General features: G+C 60.7%; 1 protein-coding gene across 4 annotated transcripts in view; it reads left to right on the top strand.

The window, feature by feature from the left end:
* Positions 1-528: 528 nt before the first annotated feature.
* The window catches only part of EMID1 (EMI domain containing 1), a 37,415-nt gene continuing 11,936 nt past the window's right edge, over positions 529-26,007 (top strand). For all 4 annotated transcript variants that reach the window (XM_036013740.1, XM_036013742.1, XM_036013741.1 and 1 more), the window contains exons 1-13: positions 529-727; positions 7,786-7,899; positions 8,387-8,490; positions 16,845-16,928; positions 18,027-18,088; positions 19,677-19,797; positions 20,041-20,091; positions 20,159-20,248; positions 21,050-21,196; positions 22,100-22,189; positions 22,476-22,528; positions 22,975-23,037; positions 23,143-23,187. In XM_036013740.1, coding sequence (XP_035869633.1) covers positions 627-727; positions 7,786-7,899; positions 8,387-8,490; positions 16,845-16,928; positions 18,027-18,088; positions 19,677-19,797; positions 20,041-20,091; positions 20,159-20,248; positions 21,050-21,196; positions 22,100-22,189; positions 22,476-22,528; positions 22,975-23,037; positions 23,143-23,187 — 1,125 coding nt within the window. In that variant the 5' untranslated portion in view covers positions 529-626. The remainder of the gene's footprint in view (positions 728-7,785; positions 7,900-8,386; positions 8,491-16,844; positions 16,929-18,026; positions 18,089-19,676; positions 19,798-20,040; positions 20,092-20,158; positions 20,249-21,049; positions 21,197-22,099; positions 22,190-22,475; positions 22,529-22,974; positions 23,038-23,142; positions 23,188-26,007) is intronic.

A 26,007-nucleotide genomic window follows, 5' to 3' on the forward strand; every position in this document is an offset into this window, starting at 1 on the left:
TCTCCCGGAGGAGTTGGCAGGTTAAACTGAACAGGATGTAGGGCGGAGGTGAGGTGTCCTGCACGCAGCGGTGCTCACTGCTCAGGAAGCCTTTGTTGCACGGATGGCCGATCCCACGTGCCTCAGGAACTAGATCCCTCAAAAAAAGGGCGGGGGGGCGGGATGAGGCTCCCCCATCATTAGCTCAGGCTTGGCAGCCTCTGCTCTTGGATGTGACTAGGACGGCTCTGAGACCGCGGCCCGGGACGCAGTCCCTCCGTCTGCAACACGTGGGAGGGCATCTCCGAACTGGCACCCCGCACCCAAAGGAGCACGCGGCGCACAGTGCCGGGATCAGGTGGGCACCTGACAGGCCTCCCGGCGGGGACGCCCGCCCCCGCCCCCGCCCCCCGGGGGCTCCTTCCGGGTTGGCAGCGGCGGCGCAGGGGGCGGGGGGCCGCGCCGAGGGGCCGGGCGAGGCCGGGATGCGCGCCTCCGCCCCGCGCCCGCCTCCCTCCCGCCCTCCCGCCGCAGCGCTGGGAACCGGGATCCGCGCGTCCCGGGCGGCTGGCGGCGCGAGCGGGCGTGGACGGCAGGCTGGGGGCGGCGACGGCGAGGGGCCGCGCGCGGAGGGCGCCGGGCGCAGCATGGGCGGCCCGCGGGCCTGGGCTCTGTTCTGCCTCGGGCTCCTGCTCCCGGGGGGCAGCGCTGCATGGAGCGTCGGGGGAGCCCCGTTCTCCGGACGCAGGTAAGGGCTGGCCCCCACCGCCACTTACTTCTGCGCCCTGCCAGCCTGGGGTGGGGGGCCGGGACTCCAGGCACTCCCTGCCTCCCTCCGCCCCCCGCAACCTTCGTGCAAGCCCTGAACTGGGAAAGGAACCTGGCGCCCCACCGCAGTGCCAGCCCGGGTGGGGGCAGGGACCCTGGCTCGCCCCACTATGTGGCAGAGGCTCCCAGAAGTGCCAAGGTCCTCTACTCCGTGTGTCTGGAGCCGGCAGCGCCCCCTCCCTGACAGCCTCCTCCATCCCCCCACCATTTCACCCCCAGAGCCCCAGAGGAGGGGGACAGGGAGCAACGGGGACAACCCCCTCCCCCGCAGGATTTTGGTCCCCTTAGCCCAAGCCTCCGCCCCCCACCCGCCCCACAGTTAGGAGAGCCCCGGACATCCCCTAGCTGACACTTCGAGGGCTCTCCTCCCTTTTCCTTGCTCCTGGCTTTTTTTAGTACCGGCTATTTATTTCACCGGGAGGAAAGAGGCAGGGGTGGAGTTTCAATGCCCCCGGGTTAGTGTCGCCCCCGGGGACCTGGCATTTTTGGACAGAGATAGGGCTACTCTTCCGCCGCTCTCTCCCGAGCCCCGAGCCTTCTCTTCTCCCTGCTGGCATTTGCGGAGCATCTTCCAGGACCAGTGAGGGTCCCTTCGCAGGCAGTGTCCTGGTTAGTCCTTCAAGGACTGAAAGAGGCTCCGGGACACTTGTTCCCACTTGGCAGATGAGCAAACTGAAGCCCCAGAAAACGGACATAATCCTCTAGGCTTGTGGGTCATTAATAGAAAAGCTGGGGTTCCAATCCGCATCTTCCTGGCCTTGATGGCACCGTGTGAGCCTGCCTGGCGCTGTCCTGGCTGCAGCCCCTGCCTCCGCTGGGGTCCCTGCGGAAGGGCCGGCCAGCCAGGCAGGCGTCGGACAGCCTCCGCGCTGCGGAAAAGGCCTCCCCTGGCCTTTTCTTCACGTTGGAACGCCTGCCCGGCCCCACCCGCTATGGCCTCACTTCTCTGATTCTTGCAGAAGTTCTCCTCGCTCCGTGGTCTCGGGGCTAGCGTGCCCTCGCTGGGCTGGCAAGAGCAGGGGACCCGGGCGGGGCTGGAGGGGAAAGGTGGTTGAGGCTCAGAGGCCGGAAGACCTGTCTTCTGAGACAGGGATGGACGGACAGGTGGCAGACATCACAGCCGCCACCTGCTGCCTGGCGACCGCCGCTGGCCGGTGCTGGGCATTTCACCTGCATCCAGAGCCTCCCAAACCTTCCCGTCTGCCTCGGGAGGCATGCGTTTCTGCAGTGCCCTATCCATGGAGGGGGAAACTGAGGCTCAAGGGGGGATGTGACCTGCCCAGGACACGGGTGTGAACCCCCGGGATCCCAGCCGCTGAGATGACCGAGACTCTGACCTGGGAATTCTCGTTGTTGGGGTCAGGGTGAGGGCCGAGAGGACGTAAGGCCCAGCCTGCCCTCCCGCCGCCCTGCCGGTCCAGGACAGGGCCTGCCAGCCTGGGTCCCTCGCCCCCAGGGCTTCCTGGGTGGCAGCAGGATGGTGGCTGTGGGCAGTTGTCTGGTGGTCACTGGGGACTGTCACCCTGTGTGTTCACGACAGCTCAGGGTGGCCTGAGCATCACAGGCATCCCAAGGGCACTGCCGTTGGCCCCTAGATACAGACCGAGGCCTGCAAGGACCAGAGGCTCCTTGGCCCAGGCCAGCCAGCTCCCAATCCCAGCGTCCTTCCCAGCCTAGCAGAGCCGCCAGCTTCCAGGTTTGGGAAAGCTCTGCGGGTCGTGGTTAGGGTTCTGGCCCTGGCTCTTTCCCGCACTGAGCATGTGACAGGGAGGTCACTTCGCAGCCCTGGGTCTCGCTTTCTTTTTTTTTTTTTTTTTTTTTTAATTTTTATTTATTTATTTATTTTTTAAGATTTTATTCATCCATTTTTAGTGAGGGAAGGAAGGGGGGGGGAGAGAGAGAGAGAGAGAGAGATCAATGTGCGGTTGCTGGGGGTTATGGCCTGCAACCCAGGAATGTACCCTGCCTGGGAATCGAACCTGGGACACTTTAGTTCCCAGCCCACGCTCAATCCACCGAGCTACGCCAGCCAGGGCTCGGGTCTCGCTTTCCTTCTCAGCTTCCTCACTGTCTCCCTCTCTCCTGTCCCCATGGGAAGGACCAGCTCGGGTCCCGCCATAATAGCAGAGGTCCCTGCCACCACCAGCACTAGGTGGGGGAAGGGACCCTGAACCGGAGGAATCTGTAGTCCGAGGCTGCCAGGACTTCCCCTTGTGGCCTCATCCCAGCGTCGCTGGAGACAGCACGGGGATGTCTCGCCCCATCCACCCTCCCTCCACCCCCGGCCCGGCGCCCCAGGCGCCCCTTGGCAGCCAAGGGACAAGAGGCAGAAAAGAGGCTTTGTGTCTGGGGAGGGGGGGCCTGGGAAGGCATCCAAGGGGCCGCCCCCAGCCCCAGGAATGTGGTGAGACTTTGAGACCCCAGAACGAGGGTGCCTCAGGGCCGTGCAGAGCTGCCTAGCTCACCTCTACCCCTGTCTGTCCCCCCATCCCTGCTGGGACTGCTTCCTGCCCCTCGGAGGTCCCTTCCGGCCTGAACCCTCATCTAGGGTTAAAGCCGTTCACCAGTGTCCCGGCCCAGGCCTCCTCCCGCTGCAGTCCCAGCTTCCTGGGGGCAAGTGCTAGGATCCAGGAGACTGGGGAATCCCCCTCCCAGCCCCTCCCCAGGGCTCTCAGACCCAGCACCACACCCACATGGGTGTGCTGGGGAGGTGACCCCTCTCGGAGCCTCAGTCTCCCCCTCTGTGAAATGTAGAGCCTGACAGTGCCTGCCCTGCAGCCATGGGGGGGGGCTCTGTGTGGAAGACACTGTGCTGGTGTCCCCAGCCCCCAGGGAAGGCCCCAGGCCACAGCCATGGGCTGGGGGCCATGTGTCGTCATAGTGCAGAAACAAGAATTACCAATAGCTGTTAGCACTGTGCTAAGCGCTTTGTGGGAGACCTCCCCAGAGGAGCATGTGCTGTCCCCATTTGCAGATGGACAGAGTAAGGCCCAGAGAGGGTCAGGGCCTTGTCCAAGGTCACCGAGTTAGGAAGCAGCAGAGCTAGGACGAGAACTTCGCCTCCAGTGTGGGGTTCTCGCTGTAGTCACCCCACCCCCACCCGGTAGGTCCCCTTTCTTTCCTCTCCTTTTCACAACGGCCCTTGGCCCCCAGCCCGCTTGGCTGCCTCCTGCAATTAGCCCCTATCACTGTTCCGGATCGCAGCCCTGGGCCCCTCGGAGACAAAGTCCCCTGGGCCCCTCGCGGCAGGAGGTGGAGGGCAAGTTGGGGGCGGGCGAGGGGGGACCAGTGGGACAGCTGGTGCCAGGCTGAGCTGGTCTGGCCTGTTTTCCTTCCCCCAGTGGCCCAGAAGGTGCTGAGCAGGCAGAAGTGGCAGACCCAGGAGAGAAGGGCTGCCTGCTCCCGGCCCCTGCCCTTGCCCTGTCCCACCAGAGGTGGCCCAGCCTCACCAGGTTCTTGGGCAGCTCATCACCTACCACAGCCCAGGAAAGGAAGCCCCCGGGGGCAGCAGGATTGAGGCAGGGTTTCCAGGCTCTGGGAACCTGGGTCCTGGCCCCTCTGCCCAGGGCCATGGCTCTTAGTCATTCAGCAAACCTCTCCGTGCACCCTCAGGCTAAACCCCGTCCTGCCGTGGCACAATGTCCTTCCCCCAGATGCTCAGGGCTGCTGTGGCCCCTGGAGGGGCCTAGTTCTGCTGGGGTCCTCAGGACCGAGACGCCAATGATGAATTGGAGTTTGCGGAAGCAGGAGGAGGGCTTCCCAGGCAGAGCGAATCTAGTGTGCAAAGGCCTGAGGTATGGGAGAATGCAGCAGGTGGGAGGGAGGGCAGGAAGGTCAGAGGGCAGCGGGAGGGGCAGCCCGTAGGGCAGAGCGGTCAGGGCTCACACGGCAGCGGACTCCACCACGGGCAGCGGCACCGTTAGGTCTGTGCTCTGCAAGAGCCTCTGCTGCTTCTGGAAAGTGGACCAGGGCGGGCACACGGGCAGGGGGCCAGGCTGGGACCCTGTGAGGGAGCTCGGGTTTACCCTGGGGGCAACAGGTTTGGGGTCTTCAAGGCCAGGAGGAGGGGACCGAGGGCCAACCTTGTGTCCCCTCTGGCCTGAGTGTCCCCTCCCATCTACAATGTCTGGCCAGCTGTCCACCGGCTCCCTGTCTTCTGAGCAGAGGACTCAAGCAAACTCCGACTTGTGGGAGATGAACCACGGAGCCATGCAGCGACCTACGAAGGGGGAGATTTTAATTAAGGAAAAAGAAAAAATTGTTTTTTCTGGCTCCCCAAAGAGGGGCGGCCTGGGCAGCTGTGGGCAGTCACAGACCCATGTCCCCCAGCACGGTCCAGGCGTGTGTGTGAAGGTGCACAGCCCTGTGTGTGCAGGCATGCGCCCTGGTGCAGAGGACAGTCACTTCCGCGGGGTTTGCTTCGGTCCGACCGTGTCCCCGAGCGTGTGCGTGTCCTGGGAGTCGTCTGTATGTGTCTGGGAGTTGTGTGCACGTAAGCACGTGCGAGTGTGTCTATGCTCACTGTGCCTTGTGCTCACTGTGTGCACACTGAAGTGTGTGCCTGCACACGTGTGCTGTGAGTGTGCGTCTGTCCCCTGGCCCACGGCCTTCATTCTGTGCCCAGGGCCCCTGCTGTGTCTGGAGCTTCTGTTGCTGCCCAGGGTCCTCCCTCCCTCCCACCTTCGTTCCCTCACAGTGTCCCTGGGCCAGCCGGGGGGTCTTCACAGATTTCAGGGAGCCCCTGAGTCCCCCTGAACTTGTGCCCCAAGTTTTGTGCATTTTTCTGGGGAGGGACCACAATGCACACCACTTTCCCGAACAAAACCCCAGCAGGTTGAAAACCACAGCTCCGGGAGCCCTAAAGTATCTATTAAACTTATACAAATCCCCACCTGCTCGTCAGGAAAATCACTTCCAGCATAAGGTTAAGAACACAAACTCGGGGGGCAGACAGGCCTGAGTTCCCACCGTGACCGGGTCACTCCCCAAGGGCGTGTAGGGTCCATCTGGACCCCGGGGCCTCAGCCCTCCCCTCTGTCCGTGGCACTTACAGCCGGGCGTCAGAGGCCCGGGGCCCAGCTCTCGGCATTCGGCACACGGCAAGCAGGACCAGAGGCTGCTGTGAGCACAGGCAGTGGAACCTCCGGAAAGCCCCTCCAGGCCCCCAGGGGCGGCAGTTTGATGTGAACATGAGCTTCCCCCAACTTCACACACACACGGCTATACGTGCACACGCGTGTGCACACGGTCTTCGGCTTTCTGTTAGTGTAATAGGAATGCAGTCTTTCTCTGGTGGTCTGCACGGGCTGTTCCCCCATACCCAGGTTTAGTGGTCATCCCAGCGAGACCTCGGGCTCTTTCCCAGCATCCGTGTCCAGCGGTCCCGTTCAGGCTGTTCCCAGGCTGCGCCAGTCCTGACGGCACTGCCCCGAGCACCCGCCACCTCCTCCTCGGGGCGGCTGGCCCAGGGCAATGTTGAGCTCCCGCCACATCAGCCATCCCTCCTCCCTGCCTCCTGGCTAGGCTGTTCCCTCCTCCTGGACCAGTTCCAGCGTGACACGCAGCGGCAAAGGGGCTTCCCCAGGGTCACACATCAAGCTGGTAGACTGGTCCCAGCCAAGGCTGTGCTTCTTCAGGTGGGCCTGGGCGGGGGCGGGGCAGCCGTTGTGGGGCTGGGTTTCAGTGGTGGCAGGCACCTCTGTGAGGGCCGGGACATTCCAGGTGCTCAGTGGCCCTCGGCCCAGCATGGGGTCACCGGCTCTGTGTGTTTTGCCAGAGCTGGGAAAAGAGGGACCGTTTCAGGTGACCCTTCTCAGCCTGAGCCCTTTGTGGCTCTCCTCTGTGGCCCGGAGCCCAGGGTCAGCAAGTTCCCAGGCCAGGCCCTTCATGGAGCTGCGGGCTTGTGACTCAGGAGACCGAGGGGAGACAGAGAGGAGGCCTTAGAGACGGAGTTAGGGGCCAACCCGGGCCATCCGTATAACTGGGTTCAAATCCGCTCCACCGTGCACCAGCTCTGTGACGTGAGCATTTTCACCCTCCCTGAGCCTCAATTTACCCCTCTGTAAAAGGGGGTTGCTTTCCTGGATCACTGTGGGAAGATGATGTAAATCCCCCTAGCATACAGTAGGTGCCCAATATGTGCAGTGCACTGTGATTATCAGTTAGCATTTGGAGAAGTCAGTCCTCCATCCTTGGGACACTGCACGTCACAGCTGTCGCACAGAAGGGGCACGAGGACGATAAGTGACACAGGGCCTGGGTGAGGTGGGGGGATGGGGGAGGGGCGGACGTGAATCCCCAGGACAGGTGGACCGAGTGCTGCGGGACCCAGGGCAGGGCCCAGCAGTGCTGCCGAGGTGGAGGTGGGGGTGGGAAGACAGGGGAGCAGCGCGGCGGGCAGCAGAGCTTCAAGGGGAGGAGGTGCCCGTGGAGCAGTGGAGGAAGGGCGCACCAGGCAGGGCCCCAGCCTGAGCAAGGCCTGGCGGTGAGGGGCCCACGGCAGACGGGGCAGGAGATCTCTAAAGCGCTGAGGGTGGAGGGGGCGAGGCCAGGCCTCCACTGCACTACACTCCCTCCCGGGAGAGACCGAGGGCAAGATGGAGGGGCCCCTGCTGGGTCCCTGTGAGGGGCGGGAGGTGAGGGTGGTCTGGACGGGTCCGGGTTGAGAGGAGAGATGTTGAGAAGGGAGAGGCCCTTCAAAGGTGCCCCGTTCCCATCTTGTCCCCCGAAGCTCACTCCCCAAGACCGCCTGAGAGCCCCCCGCACGGCCACCCACTCTAGGGCTGTGGAATTCACCCCTCAGCCACAGCAGCACGGAGACTCCCACTGGGGCCCTGAGGACTCTGAGAGCTCAGGGGTCTCTCTGCCTGGAGCCTCGGGGACCCTGGAGAGAACCCAGCCCCCTGCCCTCACCCTGCTGGGGTCCTGGGCAGGAGGCTGTGTGTAGCACCTGAGCTCCTCCCCTCGGGTCTGTTTCAGGAACTGGTGCTCGTACGTGGTGACCCGCACCATCTCCTGCCATGTGCAAAACGGCACGTACCTTCAGCGCGTGCTGCAGAACTGCCCCTGGCCTATGAGCTGCCCAGGGAACAGGTGAGTGAGTCCGTGGTAGAGAAGGAGCTGATGGCCCCGAGGGTGGAGGTTCAGCATGGGCAAAGGCCTGGTGGTAGGAATGCCCTGGGTGTGCAGGGGAAGGCTGGGACCCGGGGCGGTGGAGAAAAGGGAGCGTTGGCCCTTTGCCCACTCAGCGCCTCCTCTTGGGTTCTCGGGGCACCCTGGAGGGCTTCCTGGGGGAGGAGTTCCATCACTCATTCACATGCCTTCACTCAGTGAGCATTTATGGCTAGGGACAGGCTGGCTCAGCTTGCAGGAACTTCCTGTCCAATTGGTTCCCAGATCCCCAAGGCTGGAATGTTGGGAAGGGTTAGAAGGGCCGAATCCTAGAATGCAGAAGGAGAGAGGCTCCAAGGGGGCCCGAAAGGGGCAGAAGACCCTGGGGGCTCTGGGTTTGTGGCCACGGAGGAGTGGGAGAAATAGCAGAGGACCGTGTCTAAGCTGGGCCACCTGGTCACTCTTCCAGCTACAGAACCGTGGTGAGACCCACATACAAGGTGATGTACAAGACAGTGACCGCCCGGGAGTGGAGGTGCTGCCCCGGGCACTCGGGGGCTAGCTGCGAGGAAGGTAGGACTGCCCCAGGTTTGGGCCACATGCGTGCCCGAGGGTGTGTGGGAGGGAGCAGCAGACTGCTGCTGAGTTGGCAGGCACTGGAGCTTGCAGTCCCTTGCACACTGCGTCCCCCTGCACGGAGCTGCCAGCGAGGCATGGCTCAGACACAGTGGGCGCCCGCTGCCCCACGGGTGTCGGCCTGCCTGGTGGGAGGCTCTCAGGACCCCTGGAGAAATGTGATACATGCTCAGTGGCTCACGTCTTAAGTCACACCATCCCAAGCCTTTCCTCCAAACACGGAGGAGCTCAGCATTTGCCTGGGCCAGGGTAACAGCTCATGGAAGCAAAGTGCCACTTAGGCCAGTGGGTCAGCGAGGTCACCCCTCCTGCAGCGGAGGAGATGGAGGCTCAGGCAGGCAATGGGCACGTGGCTCCTAAGTGGCATCCGCTTTGGAACCTTGGTCTGCCCGGCTCCCCCGAGGGCCTCAGGGATGGGGGGGCTCCGATGGGCGTCACATGTGGGGCTTGTGTCCCAGGCAGGGGGACCCTGCTCAGCCCCCCCCCACTTCTCTGCGTGCCCCCAGGGTGGCTCAGGGCTGAGCACCCAGCACAATCACTGAGGAGGCAGCCCCGGCTCCCCAGGAGCCTGGCCACACGGTCCCCGGGCGAGACCTTTCCTGCTAAGTGGCCCAGCCCACTCCCACCCCTGCTGCTTGGCTGAGCCCAGTGAGAGGAAGGTTTTGGGCCTCAAGGGCTGTGCTAGGAGAATGGCTCTGAAGAGGACGGACTGGCCTAGAACCCGCCTGAGAACCAGGCTTGTAGGCACCGCAGTAGAAAGACCGTTCAGGGCCCCGGAGCAGCCGGTCGAGGTGAATGTCAGCTGCAAGGCGCAGTCTGATGCCAGAAACACAAGCGTGGGTAACGCGGCCTCCGAATCACGGGAATGGGATGCTCACAGAAGTCACCATTCATGGATGCTTCTGGAAAGATTTACATGCTTCACCTCCCCGGGACCCTGCCGCAGACCCGGTTCACAGAGTGGGCAGCAGAGGCCCAGAGACCTGGAGTGGAAGGAATGCTCACAGTCACTTGGGGTTGAAAGCAGAGCCCACAGCCCAGTGGGGCAGGGAGGGGCCTGGTGGGTGTGATGGGGGTGGGGGGTCCTCGGTGGCACTGGGGAGGAGCCCGCAGCCCGGCAGGGGTCCTGTGCCGAGAGATAGCCTCCAAGGCCAGTGTGGGAGGCTGGGAGGGGCAGGCCAGAAGGGGAGCCAGGAACAGTGTCCTCCCCTCCCTGGTAGGAGGAAGAGGGGAACGCAGGTCCCTGGGGGCTGAGAGGAGAGCCTGCCAGGAGGGGCTGCTGCCAAAGAGGCCGCAGAAGAGCTGGTGGGGAGGGAGCAAGGCCTCGGGGTGGCCACCTGGGCCCAAAGGGCCTGAGCCCAGGCAGGACCTGAGCCCAGGCAGGGCCTGTGGGCAAAGACCACTCTGCCCCTGGCCCCCCCTCCCCCCCGAGGGCAGACCTTCCCAGATGTGGGGAGCCAGCATGGAGGGGGTAAGGACGAGGACAGGTAGCGGCAGCACCCTCACCCTTGAGTCCGGCAGCTGGAGGCCACTTGCCCAAGCACCAGGCTCAGGGCAGGGAGCTCTCCGCCTGCCGATGGTGAGGAAGGAGTACCACACCAATGGACCCGCCAGGCCAACCCCGATGACTGCCAGCTCCTTCTGTAGGGCTTTCGGGCCCCAGCCTGGGCGCAGGGTTATCCCGGGCCCCATGGGCCAGGCCCGCTCTACCCCACACCAGCTGTGTGGCCTTGGGCCAGGGACTCCCTGTGCAAGTCATTGTCAAGGGCCCATCTGGGCGGCGGGGAGGCTGCAGTTCAAGCCGCACTCAGCTCCTGCCGACGGAGAGGGAGGGGCGCCTTCTCTAAAGGGTGCCCAGCTGCCCTCGAAGCATCTGGCGCCCTGCACTGAGCCTCAGCGTCCTCACCTGTGAAGTGGGCGGGCTAACAGCCTGCCTTGAGTGGGGGTGGGCAGTAAAGACCCTGCAGATGGCATGGGGGCCCCTGGTGGGCACTGGCGGTGCCGGATTGGACAAGAAGGGCCAGCTTATCCCCACCCACAGGGCAGGAGCTGAGTAAAGGATGCCCCGGGCTGGATATTCTGGAAAACTGCTCCACTGGTGCCCTGAGAGTGGGAGAGAGGAGGCATGGGGACATTCCTGGCTCATCCGGGCTCTGCCCTTCCTCTGACTACCAGGTCTGGGCCCAGCTCCCCCAGCTGTTTCCCCTGCTGGTCACTGCCCTCGTGGTCTGCACAGTGCTGTGACATGACCTTGGGGCCATGGAGCTGCGTCACCAAGGGTGACAGGGCTCAGAGCAGCCCGTGATGAGCTGAAGGAGAGGGAACACCCCCCCATTCCAAACTCTGGCCCTGGATCAGTTGCACTCTGCTGTGTCGCCTGGGACAAGTCACTCCACCTCTCTGAGCTCCATCTCTGTCCGGAAATCACCTGAGACCGAAAAGTACCCACCTCGTACCTCATTAAGAGGACCAGAGGCTCACGCCCTGCCCATAGCAGATGCTCCATAAATTATCATCCTCCTCCCTTCGGCCCCTGTGCCGGGGGTCCTGCGGCGGCGGCTCTCAGGAACTGCCCTCCCAGCTCTGAGACTCCACTTCTCCACTGGCTGCTCAGTAAACAGGCCTCGAGTCTCCAGACTTGACCGTGAGGCTGTGGACCTTGAGGCGCTCAGCCCTGGTTTTCCCACCTGCACAATGGGAATGTTCCCGGTGATGTGGGAGGACGGTCTCTTTGATGTTCATGACAGCCCATGAGGAAGGCACGAGAATGGACCTCATTTTACAGGTGGGGAAGCTGAGGCTCAGAGAGGTGAAGGGGCTGGCCTGGGGCTACTCAGCCCAGGAAAACCGGACTGGGACCTGCCTGACCAAGCATCAGTCAGTGCCTCTAGGTCTTAGAGGTGGGGCTGGGTGGCAGAGAGGGAGCCCGGAAGCGAGGCTCTCCCCTGGCTGCCCACTCCTCCAGAAAAAACGGGCAAGGAAAACCAAGGCCAAAATGTACTATGTGGGCTGGTCCCGACCTGCTGAGTGGCCTGGGCTGGTGAGCTCTGCTGTGGCCGCCATGTCATCGTGCCTCTAGGGGCGCTCTGCAGATGGATCTCTTTCCCATCGGCCCCATGGTTCAGACAAGGAAAGTGAGGCTCAGAGAGGGTGTGGGTCTTGCACAAGGTCACACAGCAAGTAAGGATCATGGCCAGGATCCTCCTCAGGGCTCCAACCTGAGGTCGGCAGCATCCCCCAGCCTCAGGCCCCCTGGCAGTAATAAGGACGAGGGGAAAGAAGGTTGCTACCATCCTCCATGCCGAGGACTGTGACTTGTGCCCACGTGCATCATGCCGTCACGCCACAGTGCAGAGAGCCCAGGTGTGGAAGCCGAGGCTGGGAGAGGGGAACGCCCTGCTCAGGGTCACAGTGGGCTTCAGCGTCCAGCAGTCTGACCCAGAGCCAAGATCTTTCTCCTGCAGCAGTGCTGGCTGAGGCCTTCCAGGAGGAGGAGTGTGCTCGGACATTTGGGGCACCACGGGGCTGCCAGAAGCCAGTGTCAGCCCCGGCCCTCCCAGACAGAAGGACAGAGGGGCTGGGGGCTCCCTACCCCTCCTCTCCCGTGGGCCCCCCTGGAGCCAGGCTGCCTGTGTTCCCCCTCAGTCCCACTGTGCTCACCGCACACGTACCTCCCCTGTTCACGGAGCCCCACGGCCCTTGTCGTCCACAATGGGGAACCAGAGAGGGAAGAAGTTTGCCCAAAGTCGCACAGCAAAAAAGTCTAAGCGCAGCCCTGACTGGTGTGACTCAGTTGGTTGGGTGTCATCAGGCAAAGCGAAAAATCACAGGTTTGATTCCTGGTTGGGGCACATGCCTGGGTTGTGGGTTCAGACCTGTCTGGGGTGTGTGTGAGAAGCAATCAATCAATGTTTCTCTCTCACATCAATGTTTCACTCCCTCTCTTTCTCCCTCCCTGCTTCTCTCTCAAAAGACAAATTTTTTAAAAGTCTTAAGAGCAAATTGCCTGGCTGGTGTAGCTCAGTGGATTGAGTGCAGACCTGAGAACTAAAGAGTCTCTGGGTCAATTCCCAGTCAGGGCACATGCCTGGGTTGCGGGCCAGGTCCCCAGTTGGGGGCACACGAGAGGCAACCACACATTGATGTTTCTCTCCCTCTCTTTCTCCTTCCCTTCCTCTCTCTCTAAAAATAAATAAATAAATAAATAAATACATTTTTTTTAAAGAGCAGATTGGAGTTTCCAGGCTGGGCCCTTCTTGAGCCTCGGGCTCCTCACCATCTTTCACACACTAACCAGGTGCCATGCCTGTGCTTTACTCTGCGGGTCGGAGTCCCTGGACTAAACACTGCGTCTGCTACCATTCACCCCACTGCTGCCTAGGAAGCCTGGCAGCCCTGCTCCCAGCTCCTGGCCCAGCACCCCCGGCCGGGCAGCTGACCTCTCCGCCCTCCCAGCCACCCTAGCCTTGCCCTCTCCCCATTTTGCCCCCAGCCCCCACTGGCCTTTTCTCCCACTCCACGTCCTAGGCAGCGGCTGTCCCCTCTGCCTGCGACTTTCTTGCAGCTCTGCCTGGCTCTGGTGGCCCCCGCCCTGCCATCTCTACTCTTGTGTCTCCTGTGCCTGGCACAGGCCTGGCATAAAGTGGGTGCACAGGAAATGAACGGGAACCTCATTTTACCCCAAAGAAGAGGCCAGGCGAGTCACGGACTGAAGCTTCCCAGTGGCCTGCTGGAGGGTTCTTGGAGCTCCCAGCCCCGGCCCTGACCCCAGCCCCTGGCTCAAGCCGACAGCAGTAAATATTTACAATTGCAGAGTAAATTCCCTGGAGGAGACCTGGGCCGGGACTGAGAGGCTGTGCCCCTGTGGCCTGTGGTCGTGGACCCTGCTGACCCAGGGGGTGGCTTGTGAACAAGGAAGCCCCTCTCTCGGCTCCTCTTCTGGGAGAGAAAGTCAAAGGTGGTGCCCACATGAACTCCCCAACTTCTCACACCCCGTTCCGAACAGTTCAGGGCAGGGTTTAGTCCCAGCCCCCTAGGCCTGCCGGGTGGGTGGGCAGCCTCTCTGGGCCTTGGTGTTCTCACGAGGACCCCACGGGAGGGGATGCAGGGGCCGAGCTCAGGCCCAGCACTGGGCAGAGGGGAGGGCAGCGGTTTGTTTGTTAATTGCTTTTTTATTTTTTTAAATTTTTTATCTACTGATTTTAGAGAGAAGGAGGGCAAGGGAGAGAGAGAAACATGGACCTGTCGTTCCACTTATCCATGCATTGATTAGTTGACTCCTGTGTGTGCCCCAACAGAGGTCAACTCACAACCTTGGCGTATGGGGAAGACGCCCTAACCAACTGAGCTACCCAGCCAGGGCAGAAGGGCAGCTGTCTACGGGGGCGCAGGGCTAGAAACTGCAGATGGCACTGGCCTTGTAGAGGTCAAGGCAGGGTGTGATGATAGCTTTGGTGTGAGGGAGGTATTGGTGGGTGCCATGGTCTGTCCAGGAAGGCTTCCTGGAGGCAATGGCACAGGAGCAGCAGCTGTGGGGCTGAAGGTGGGGAGGTTGTGTGTGTGGCGCTGGTAGGACCTCCCAGGTGGTGGGAACCTTCCAGGTGGCGGGAAACGGCCGGAAGTCAGGGTCCCGGAGTGGAGCTGGGGTTTGTGGTCCTGCGGCCAGCTTGGAGATCCTGGGAGGGTGAGGTTGGGGCTGGGAAGAGGCCCTTCAGGACGGACCACCAGGCTTGGTTGCGGGGTTCCTGCTCCACGGGCCCTCGCCCAACACCAGTGGGAGTGAGGGGACACTTTTGTCCTACAACAGACCTCCCCCTCAACCCCTGCTTTTCCCTTTGGGAAAGCCCGTGAGCTGCAGGACCGTTTTACAACCCGGTTTGTCCCTTAAAGTATTTCTGCCCTTTTATCAGAATTTTGGGGCAGGGGTGGAGGATAATGTTTTCTGAATCTTAAATCCAAAGCCAACATTTTCTAGGGGCTTTTTTTTGACAGTTTCATTATTCTTTGAATTTTCTTCTTTCTTTTTAATTTTAACTCACAATTGCTTTGAGCCAGTTACATCTGTGCTGCCAGACAGGCCAGGCTTTCCTCCGTTTCTGTAGTTTTCTCCGGCTCCTGTTGAAACGTCAGAAAGCAAACTGGTTGAAAAAGAACTTTCAGCCCCAAGTTCTCGGGTTTATAACCCAGGGACACCCCAGTGTGACATGAGAACGTCTGTGCTCACTTTCAGGACAGGGACGTGCGCTGCCTCCTTCTTTCGCCTTTTGTTTTGTTCGCTTGCTTTAAATTCGTTTGCAGCCGGTGATTCCTGCATTCATCAACAGAAGGTTTATTCAGGCTGCTGAGGCCCTACTGTGTGCACCAGGCCCTGTTCCAGGCTGGGCACAAGACAGAGGGGGGCCCTGCCCTGGGGGGCTGCAGGCTCCAGCCCGGCTGGGGAGCTGCCGCAGTAAATGACACGTTAGAGAGCGGGCAGCGCCACAGAGAGAAAAGGGAAACCGTATGGGGCAGTGCAGGGGGCAGGCTACACCGAAGCTTCCTCCAGAGAAAATGCAAACTTCCACGGGCTTGGAGGGCTGGCCGCTCTTTTCTTCGACGTCCTGAAAAAAGTAAGAAAATGGCCTTTTACCCCTTTACCTGGGAGCAGAGGATGAGGAGGGCTTGGCAGGGCCACTCTTCCCAGAGACCAGCATTTCCACTGGCGCCGAGCCTCCTGGCTTCTGCCCAGTGGGACTCGTGGCCTGACTCAAGGTGCCAGGTAGCCCAGGAGAGAGGAGGCTGGGCCTTGGGGTTGGAGCGACCTGGGTTCGAGTCCAGACTCCAGCCTTCAGGTGGACAACCGAGGGCCAGTCACTTCGCCGCTCTGCCGCCCTTTCCCCAGGGCAAATATCCGTGCTCATGTATTCATCTGAGCATAGGGGACCCGAGCTCTGTGCCTCAGTTTCCCCATCTGTAAAATGGAGGTGACACGAGCACCCACTCACAGGGCTTTGACTGTACGTGTGAAGTACTTCTCGTGGGCCGGGCCCAGAGGGCGTGTGAACCAAGTGTGTGCTGTGACGATATTACCCGTCTCGCAGGATCGAGTTGGGCTACGTAAAAGACCTCACTGGGCAGGGCTCACGGTGGCATCCGCTCCTCTTGCTCACGGGGCCCCTAACCCCTGCCCCAGTCCTGGGCTGCCCACCTTCCTCCCTCCCCGGCAACATTTGCCCCTGTGCCAGGCAAGTCACAGGCCCCTGGGAGGGGATGCTGGTGATGCAGGCCCAGCCTGAGCCCAGGCCACATGGTGGGACCCGGAGAGGGTCTGGCAGCCTCCCTCCTGGGGGCTGGCCAGAGGGCCCAGTCTGGCTTGAGCTCCTGGCGCCTCTCACTCCCTGCACCAACCCACAGCCTGGCTCCCAGCTGCCAGGCCCGCGCCTTATTTGGGTCTTGTCTCCCCCCAGACAACACTTCCTGGCCTTAAAAGGCAGACCCGGGGGGCAGAGGGGAGCAGTTGCCCTGCTGGCTTCAGAGCCCCTCCAGCTGCACCCCCTGCCGCTGGCTTGGCCAGCCCATCCCTCCAGCTGTGGAGAAAACCAGGCAGCCGAGACCAGACCAGCCAGGCAGCCTGCTCCTCGGAGGGGTGGTGACAGGGGTGGGCTCCTGGAACGGCCCCCCGGCCCTCCCAGGCAGCCAGCCTCCCTCTGGTTTTCATTTAAAACCAGGTCTGGATCCACTGCAGTGTCTTCTTACCAAGTAGGGCAGGGAGAGGGTGGACAGCAGTGTCACAGCTGCCACTTACTGAGTGCCTACTGTGTGCCAGGTCCTGTGTATGTGTGTGTACACAGTGGGCCCTTTGCACATGTTGCGATCCTCAGCCCTCACACCAGCCTGGGAGTTACAGGGGCCTTATGACCCCTTTTCACAGATGGGAAAGTAGGTCCAGAGAGGACAAGTCACACAGGTCACCAAGTGACAGGGCTGGGCCCCAACCTTGCATCTGTTACCTCTAAGCTTCTAACACAGGCAGCTTGCCGGGGTCGTTGGGGAAGCCCCCAGCCTCACCCGTGGCCCCCACCCATTGCCAGCCCTCTTGCCCCAGCCCCATCAGGCTGGCAGCCTTGTTCCAGCTCAACCCAGTTCATGCTGCGTGACCCAGGTAAACTGCCCCACCTCTCTGGGCCTCTGCCTCCCTCTGCACTGAGGGGGTAGAGATCCCCGCTGGGGCTGGAGTGGCGGGCAGGGAAGGGGAGTCTGATCAGACGAGGGTGGGGCAGGCCTGCAGGGCTCTCACCCGCACTGTCCCTCAGTTGCAGGCTCTTCTGGCTTCGTGGAGCCTGGGTGGCCAGGCAACGCCATGCGGCGGATGACGCTTCGGCCCACGGCCTTCTCAGGTGCGTCCTGGGGCAGCTGCTTGGGGTGTCCCTGGGCTCGGGGAGGCCGGGGGCGAGGAAAGGCAATGAGGTGACTTCCCTAAAAGCCATCTGGGTCCCGCAGTGGGGAGTCGGGAAGGGTGCCCTGCCTTCGCTTGCCCTGGGCCTCAGAGAAAACTTTGACAGGGAGAGGAAGGGCCCCAGAGGAAAGTTTGACCTGGGCACAGATACCCTGAGACCCGTGACCCCAGACTCTCACAGACGCAGGATTCCAAGCCCCCGGTTTCCTCTTTTCGTTTCAACGACACGTCTCTGGGCGTCTGCGATGTGTGAGGCAACGCGCCGGGTGCTTTCCAGCATCAGCTTGTTCAAGCCTCCCAGCTGCGTCCCTGTCCCCCAGGACAGCACCACGGTCCCCATGTTAAAGAGGAGGAAGCTGAGGGTCAGAGACAGGACGTGCCCGGCCTGAGGCCCCACAGCCAGGAAGGGGCAGCTCGGGGACTGCACCCCGGGCTCTGTGGCTGCAGCGCGCTGGCCCACCCGTGCTCTGAGTTCCGTGTCCTCAGGTGCGGGCGGGGCTGACACTCGTCCTGAAACGCAGGGTCATGGTGAGGACCGGAGAGGCAGGCTTGTAAAGCATTCGGTGGTGCCTGGCAGCCAGGAGGCTCCGTAATCAGCCAGAACTGTTATGAGTAACCAAGGGGTGTCACTGGTGAGGCCAGAGGCGCTGGACAACGGGTCTGGAGGGAGGGCCAGTGGCTGATCCCTCTGAGGCCAGCCCATTCCAGACTATGATGTGTCAGTCCCCAAGGCCAGCAAGCCCAGGGAGCCCCACCCAGGTGGAAGCCACAGGATTTCCTGCCCTGGCTTCCTGGAAAGGAGTCATGTTGGATGCCTGGGCCGCAGGGGTCCAGTCAGCTCCCTGGTCCTGCCCTGGGAGAGACCTGCGGGGCATGTTCCACCCCGCCGGGCTGCTCTCTGCAGCCCCCTCCCTGAGCTGGGCTGTCTCATGGGTCAGGGTCATCACATGTCTGTTCACGTCCTCCATCCTGCCTCCGGGGGCTGAGAGTCTCCCAAGGGAACCTAGAACCCCCAGCTCCAGCCTCCTCCCTTCCACAGGTTGTGCCAACTGCAGCAAAGTGTTGGAGCTGACAGAGCGGCTGAAGGTGCTGGAGGCCAAGGTGGGTGAGCAGCCGCCCCCTCGCCCGCAGCCTCCAACCCCCTCCCTGCACCCCCGCCCGGCCCCCCCCCCCCCCCCCCCCCCCCCCCCGCCTGGCCCACTCAGTGTTCCCGCCACACCCATCAGCAGGCAGCTGCCTCACTCGGCACACGCCACCCTCCTGTCGGTTCCCATCCAGCCTTCCTGGCCTCCCACTACCCCCACCCCAGGCCCCGCCCTGGGAAGCCCGCTCACGGTCCAACAGTCTGGCCTGCTCTTCCTCCAGGATCCCATGGAGCTCCCCCTACTTGCACCCCCATTCCCATCCCAGCCAGATGTTTGTAGAAAACCCCAGAGCTCTTGGTTGGGCCCCTCCTTACCCCATTACCCTCATCCCTTACCACCCCACCCCCCGCCGTCTCCCACAAAGGTCTTCCTTCACGCAACCCAACCACCGTCTTCCCAGTTTCCAAAGCAAACCACGTGTTGCACGTCTCAAATGATTTCAAGACAACAAGGTTTTAACAGTGAAAGAGTAGGACACTTATGTGTGCAGAAACATGAAAAACTCAGAACCGGGAAACACCCACCCGAGAACCGTGTCCCCAGAGAGCGACCTAACACCCGAGCGAGCGAGCATCTTTCCTCCCAGACTGTGAATGTGCGCAGAGGCAGACGCACTGTGTCTGCAGATCCCTGCCTCCACTGTTCTTCCCTCTGGGAAGGAGAGGAGCCGTCAAGGCTGTGGACTAGAGTGTTAACCATTCATAGGGAAATTTGAAAACCAGAGAACAGGAGGCGTGGTTGCCTAATTAGGGAGCGAGGCGCAGTGCGGGATCAGACAGCTGTGACCACCTCCTCCATTATCTGACAAGAAAAGACGCCTCTGATATATCAAGTGGAAAAGCCCAGCTTCTGAAACACCACACGCTAGAACCTCAGTTGTGAGGCGTGGGGGTCCCCAGAACCTCCACGGCTGCCCAAGCTCCCCCTTCCCGGGACAAGCCGGGAGGAGGGCAGCTCCGTCCCAGGTCTGGGGTGTGGTTCTCAGGTCTGCCCCAGAGTGTCAGCTTTTCTCTGGGCTGGCCCACACAATCCCCCACCCCCCTTCCTCAGTGGACATTCTGGCCTCTCTTTAATCTTCAGTAGGTGGCTCGGGTCACTGCCCACCTTTGAGAGTCCCCCCCCACCCCCACTACACCCAAAGTGGTTTTGTAAACACCTCATGGCATTTCATGTCAGAAGCCCCCAGACATGCCTTCAAATTCGGTAAAAATCCTTCCCGCCTGTGGTGCTTTAACAGACGGAGAGAGGTTTCATGCGATTCCTGCAGGGGAGCATAAGCCGAACTCCGCACGGCCCCGCAGGCAGGACAGGGCGGCGGTCACGGGGTCGCCTTGGGTGGCCGTGGTGGTGTGCAGTGACTGGTCTACAACAATGTGATGACTTGTGCAGTTTGAGAACTGCAGTCACTTCTGATGACGTTCGGGACCCAGCTGGGCTCTGCTGGCTCCTGGGGCCTGCTGTCCCCCACACCGGGGCCCCTGGGCTGGCCTGTCCCTGATGAGGCCCTGGTACCCACCCCCATCTCTCTCCCTCCTCCCCCACAGGTGGCGGTGCTGACTGTCACCGAGCAGGCAGTGCCCCCAACCCCGGCTGCCCCCGAGGACCCTGCCCCACTCTGGGGCTCCCCGGCTGCCCAGGGCAGCCCTGGGGACAGAGGCCTGCAAGGTGAGTTGGTCACCCTTCCCTTGTGGGAGTGAGTTGGGGGAATGAGATACCAGTCTCCACGCTGCTGCTGACTCCCAGATCGACCCCCTTGGGGGCCTGGGGCTCCCCAGATCTCCAGGGGCCCCTGAGCACTGGAGTCCCGGGAGGCCCAGCAGATCCTGCCCCGCCTTCTCGCCTTCTCTGGTAGAAGGGGGGGGGGGACTCGGGATGACATAGACCCCTGCCTCCCCCCACCAACTCCAGGGCTACCGGGAGCCAGAGAAACCGTGAGGGCCCCGCTTCTCCCTCGAGATGGTAGGTGCTAGTGGGGGCCAGGGTGGGGGCGGGAGCAAGGCCGGAGCTGATGAGATTTCTCCCCCAGACCGAGTGGGTACCCGGGGGCTTCCTGGGCCCATCGGCCCCAAGGGAGACACTGGCAGCCGGGGCCCAGCAGGAATGAGAGGCCCACCAGGTGAGTGTCCACAGCACTACCCACCACCCCCAGGCTTTTCTGGCCAGCAGCCCCGCCCAGGGGGACCCGGGCTGGGATCTTTCTTCCTCGACCCTGACAGCTAGAGGTGGCCTGGGCCCCTTGCCCTCGCTGGTCTCTCGGCTCACCACCCCTCCGCGGGTGCCCCACTCACGCTGGGCTCTCCGGGGCACTGCATCCCCTGGGATGGGAAGCTGTTCCCAGCAGGCTCTGGCCAGGCGCCGGGATGGGCCAGACCAGTCCCCACCCTCCTGGAGCCCCCAGGTGGGTGGACGGGTGGGCCCAGGCAGAGGGGAAACAGCAGTGCCCACCCATGTGACCAGGGTTCTTAGGGGGACGTTGCAGGTGTGGGAGCCCCCCCAAAAAGGAATCTCAGACCCAGCCTGGATCAGCTGGGGTGGGGAGGGCTTCCCAGTGGGGGCGAGGTGAGGGTGCTCACCATCTTAGGTGAGGTCTGAAGCATGACCCGAAGTGCACCCCAGGCCCAGCAAAGGAAGGACTGTTAGAGGGTGCCACTCATGCAAAAGTCTGGAGGGGACCACAGAGAACATTCTGGAAGTCAGCATCTACTAAGCACCAAGCATCCACTGTCCTAAAGGCCCTGGGGAGGGCTGTGTTTGTCGTCCTGTGGACAGACGGGAAAGTCGGCCAGGAACTGCCCTTCTCTGGGGTCCCCAGAGCCCTTTCCTGCCCGAGGGCCCGGGCTGCTGTGTCCTGCCCCCAGCAGCCGCCCTGGGCTCTCTGCCTCCTGAATACCCGCCCATCCCCCTGGTTCCGTTGCAGGGCCACAGGGGCCCCCAGGGAGCCCTGGCCAGGATGGAGCTATGGGCGCCCCTGGAGAGAGGGGACCTCCAGGCCCACCGGGGCCTCCTGGCCCCCCTGGCCCCCCAGCCCCCGTTGGACCACCCCACAGCCGGATCTCTGAGCATGGTGAGTCCTTCAGGGTCACGGCAGATGTGGGTGGGGGCAGGGTAAGGCTAGCGTCAGGTAACCACAATGTCATCTCCGTCTACCAGGCACCTGCTGTGGCTCTTGGCCAGGCACCCAATCCTCCCATGGGTGCAATTGCCCTCTTCTGTTCACTGATGAGGAAAACTGAGGGCCAGAGAGGGGAGACCACACAGCTGGGGCATGGGGCGGGGGGGGCTGGCTGCAGGACTAGGTGGCCTCTGACCCTGTTCTTGGAACCACCGGGCCTTGGAGCTGGCCGGGATCCAGCCCTCAGGGCTCAGGGAAGCTCAAGGCCCGGTAGCAGGAAGTGAGCTCTGAGCTCTCAAGGCCACAGCCCTGCCCTATGCTCAGAGAGGCCCCAGCCCCCTCCACCCAGCGAGACCCTGCGATACACCCTTCACCGCCTCCCCAGCCTGACCCACATGTATGACGCCAGAGGTCAGAGCTTGGGGTGCTGGGCTCAACCCTGTCTGCGTCACGGTAGTGCCAGGACGGGCACCACTCTCCCATTCATGCCATCCCACCGTTCACTCTCCTTCTCCAAGCCTCAGTTTCCTCATCTGTGCAGTGGGGACAATGACAGACCTCTGTGACACTCTTGCAAAAATGGTAGCTTTATTGTTTATTCCCATTTGACCTGTGACAGTGCCAGCCCAGCAAGGTGGAGAGTCTTCCTGGATGTCACCAGCTAGACTGTGGCAAGGCCAGAATCCACGTCTCCCTGCCTCCAGGCCCGCGTGGCTGATGCTCTCCCCACTCCCCGCCCTTGGGGCAGATGATGAGTGGCCCTAGCCACGCGGCAGGCCATCCCACAGGGCAGTCACAGGCGGCAGGAGCCCCACCCCACCCAGCCCTGCCCACTCATCACCTTTCCTCCCGCAGGGGACCCGTTTCTGTCTAACACTTTCACGGAGGCCAGCAGCCACTGGCCCCAGGGACCAGCTGGGCCCCCCGGCCCCCCAGGGCCAATGGGTAAGTTCGGTCCAGGCCTGGAGTAAGGGGTGGGGTCGAGGGGTGTCGGAGGGACGAGAGCCGTGACCGCCAGGAGGGAGCTGGTGGCGGACTTCCTGCCGCTGCACTCTGTTTTGGCGCTGAGGATGTCCTGTCTTTTCGTTTTTAACTCAATGTACTGGGGTGACATTGGTTAATACAATTACACAGGTTTCAGGTGTACAGTTCTATAATGTATCACCTGTATATTGTATTGTGTGTTCACCACCTCCAGTCAAGTCTCCTAGGATATCCTGTCTTATTCCAGGTCCCCCCGGACCTCCTGGTCCCACGGGCGCCCCTGGGAGTCCCGGACATACAGTGAGTGTTTCTCCAAGTACTCCCACTCGTCTGCCCACCCCTCCTTTCACCCACCCATCGTCCGTCCGTCCGTCTCTCCTTCCTTCCTTCACTCAAGCACTTACAAAGCACTGAATGTGCAAACTACTTTCCATAAAGCTTCTCATTCAGTCCGAGTAACAAGAAGCCCTGTTGTTATCACCTAAGGCCAAGGAAGGTGGAGACCCTTGCCCTAGGGCTGTGGCCAGCACGTGGCAACCTCCAGCGCAAGGTGGGGACTGCCCGATTCCAGGGCCACAGTTGTGGGCATCGAGCTGTGTGGACTTCTCACTGAACCTGTCCTGGGGTGTGCAAAGGCCCAGAGGCCCAGGCCACGCTGGAGCTCCCTCCCCCACCCCTCTGGCCCCAAGTCCCCGCCCACTCTACCCTGCCCCAGCACAAGGCTGAGGCCCTGTCTTGTTACTCAGGGACCCCCAGGCCCCACTGGACCCAAAGGAATCTCTGGATACCCAGGAGAAAAGGGCGAGAGAGTGAGTACTGAATTGGACCCTGGGTGGAGGGATCTGGGGAGGCTTGGGGGCCCTGGGTCAGACACCCCGAGAGCTGACTCCATACCTCTCCTCCCTCCCACACAGGGACTTCCTGGTGAGCCAGGGCCCCAAGGCTCCACGGGACAGCGGGTGAGTGATGCTGCCCACCCTGCAGCGCCCCCTCCAGGATCCCCCAGGCACAGTCCCTGCATCCCCCAGAGCCCTGACCTGCCCTGTCTGGCCCTGGGCGTGCTCCATCTCCTCCCTCCCTCCCTGTCCAGGGTCCCGGCAGCCTCTTGGGGTCAAGCCACCTCCGTCTCGCAGGATCTGTGCCTGTTTCCCTTTTCCTCTCTCTCTCTCTCTGACTCCTGCACTTCTCTGTTCCTCCATCTCTCTATGACTCTAGATTGGTGTGTTTCTTCCTTTAGTTTGGTCCGTCTTTGCTTCATCTGTTTCCTAAGCTTTGTTGTTAGGTGCATACACATTCAAGATTGTACTGTCTTCCTGGCCCTTTTATCTTTATGAAATGATTATCTTCCTCTCTGGTAATACTCTTTGTCTTGCGTTCTACTTTGATTTTTAAAAATGGCCCCACGTCAGCTTTCTTATGCTTAGAGTTTACATGGCAAATCTTTCCCAATCCTTCTAACTTTCAACCTGTCTGTGTCTTTCTATTCAAAGTGTATCTCTTGTAAACAACACACACTTGAGTCTCGTATTTTTTTAAAGTCTTACTGTTGATTCATCTCCATTTAGTGACATGTATAATTATTGATATGGTTGGGGGTAAGTCAACCACCTTGCTATTTGTTATGTTTACCGCAATCTCCTTATTTCTTTTTCCCCTTCTACTAGTAACTTTTAAAATACCTCTCGGTGTTATTTTTTTCACGGTTGCTCTAAGAATAGCAACAGGCACCCATGACCGATCACCATTGACTTGCATTAGTGTTTCCCCAGTGCGTGGATTATGACCCCATCTGTCCTTGTCCTGTTTTACTCCTGCACTTGCTATAAACCCCACAGTATATTGTTGTTACTGCTCGAAACACTCAGTTGATTTTTAAAGAAGTTAAGGAAACAAAGAAAAGTAGTCTTTTACATCTACTGGTGTCTTTATCGTGTCTAATACTCTCCATGCCCTCCTGTGGGTCCAGATTCCCACCTGGCATCATTTTTCTTCAGCCTAAAGAACGTCCTTGCCCTGGCTGGTGTGGCTCAGTGGATTAAGTGTTGGACTGCAGACTGAAAAGTTACCGGTTCGATTCCTGGTCAGGACATATGCCTGGGATGTGGTCCAGGTCCCCACTTTGGGGCATGAGAGAGGCTATTGATCGATGTTTCTCTCCCTCTCTTTCTCCCTCCTTTAAAAAAAAAAAAAAAGAATATCCTTTAACCTTTCTTGTTGGGTGGGTCTGCAGACAGCCAGTCCTTACTGCTGTTGTTTATCAAAGCTGTCTTTCATTTACCTCAACTTTTGAAAGATATTTCCACTGGGTATAAAACAATAGGTTGGCCTTTTCCTCCCCTTTTAGCACTGTACAGACGCTGTCCATCCCATGGTCTCCTGGCTTACCCCGGCCATTGCAAAGTCTCGGGAGCAAGGGGCTGCCGTCCTGATCCTTGTCCTCCTGCGCATGTCTTCTTCGGCTTTAGAGATTTCTCTCCACCCTTGGGTTCAACAGATGGATCACGACGTCGCTGGGTGTGATTTTCTCTGTGTTCACTGAGATTCCTGGATCTGTTAGGTTCCTAGGGTTTTGTTTTTGTTGGTGGTTTTGTTTCATTAAATCCTTTTTTTAGAGCATTATTTTGGGTTCGCAGCAAAGTTAAGCACGAAGTAGAGAGGATTCGTACACTCTCCCTGCCACCCCCCCCCCCACGCCCATTCTCCCCTGCTGCTGACCTCTCACACCGCGGCGGCACATTTGGTGCCCCTGGCGAACCCACCACGGCGTGTTACCATCACCCGAAGTCCGCAGGTTACACGAGGGTTCACTCTTGGCATGTACGTCTGTGGCTGTTGACACACGCGCAATGACATGCATGCACCACTGTCGTATCACACGGAGCAAATTCCCTAAAAATCAGTGTTTCTCCCTCATGTCAACGTTTCTCTCTCTCGCTCTCCCTCTCTCTCCCTTCCTCTCTCTTGAAAATCAATAAAAACATATCCTTGGGTGAGGATTGAAAAAGAGAGAAAAAAATGTGGTTTTTGCCTTTTAGTCTGCCTTGTAACTTTTGATGAAAGACACGATGTCCTGGGTGAGGGGAGCTGCGGTCAGTAGCATGGCAGGAAGGCGCGGGGCCGGGGAGGCACTCTGCAGCCCCCCATGAGGGCTCCGTCTGTTGGCAGCCTGGGCCCCTGGGCTGCGACCCTCACCAGCGCTCCCCCCCGAGGCGGGGCAAGGTGGCTAGAGGGCACTGCTCCTGCCCCTGCGTGGAAAGGTGGAGCCGTTCGGCTCTGATTAAGACCCCAGCAGGTTCGGCTGTGATAAACTAGTTTCTCCTGAGGGCAGTTAAGACCAGGATGCTCTGGTACATTTCAAGGTCATTCCTTCTCCTGTCCCCTTCCTGAAAGCATGAGGGGATTTTTTTTTCCCCAACTCTCACTGTATGGACCTAGAAGAGGTCCTGGAGGTAAAACTCTCAAAAGTGTGGAGGCCTTCTGAAGACCGGCCCCCCTGGAATGTTTAACTCTCAGCATGGTCCCCGCTGAGCCCCAGCGGCTGATGGAGTACGTGGGGGTTTTCTCATCCCGGCTCTGGCTCTCCATCCTGCATGTCTGCGCGTCTGTCTCCGCACGCTGGGGGGCGGAGGCTTGCCCCACGCTCACTTCTCCGATGGCTCTGAAAAGTGAGTTGTTGAGTTTCCGGGCTGTTCAGCATTTTACTTGTTAGGACACAATGGTGACTTCCGAGCTCTTTTTAGGCTGAACCAGAAACTGGAAATTTGTTTTGTTTTGTTTGT

The sequence above is a fragment of the Phyllostomus discolor genome, chromosome 13 (genome assembly GCF_004126475.2).
Source record: "Phyllostomus discolor isolate MPI-MPIP mPhyDis1 chromosome 13, mPhyDis1.pri.v3, whole genome shotgun sequence".
NCBI lineage: Eukaryota > Metazoa > Chordata > Mammalia > Chiroptera > Phyllostomidae > Phyllostomus > Phyllostomus discolor.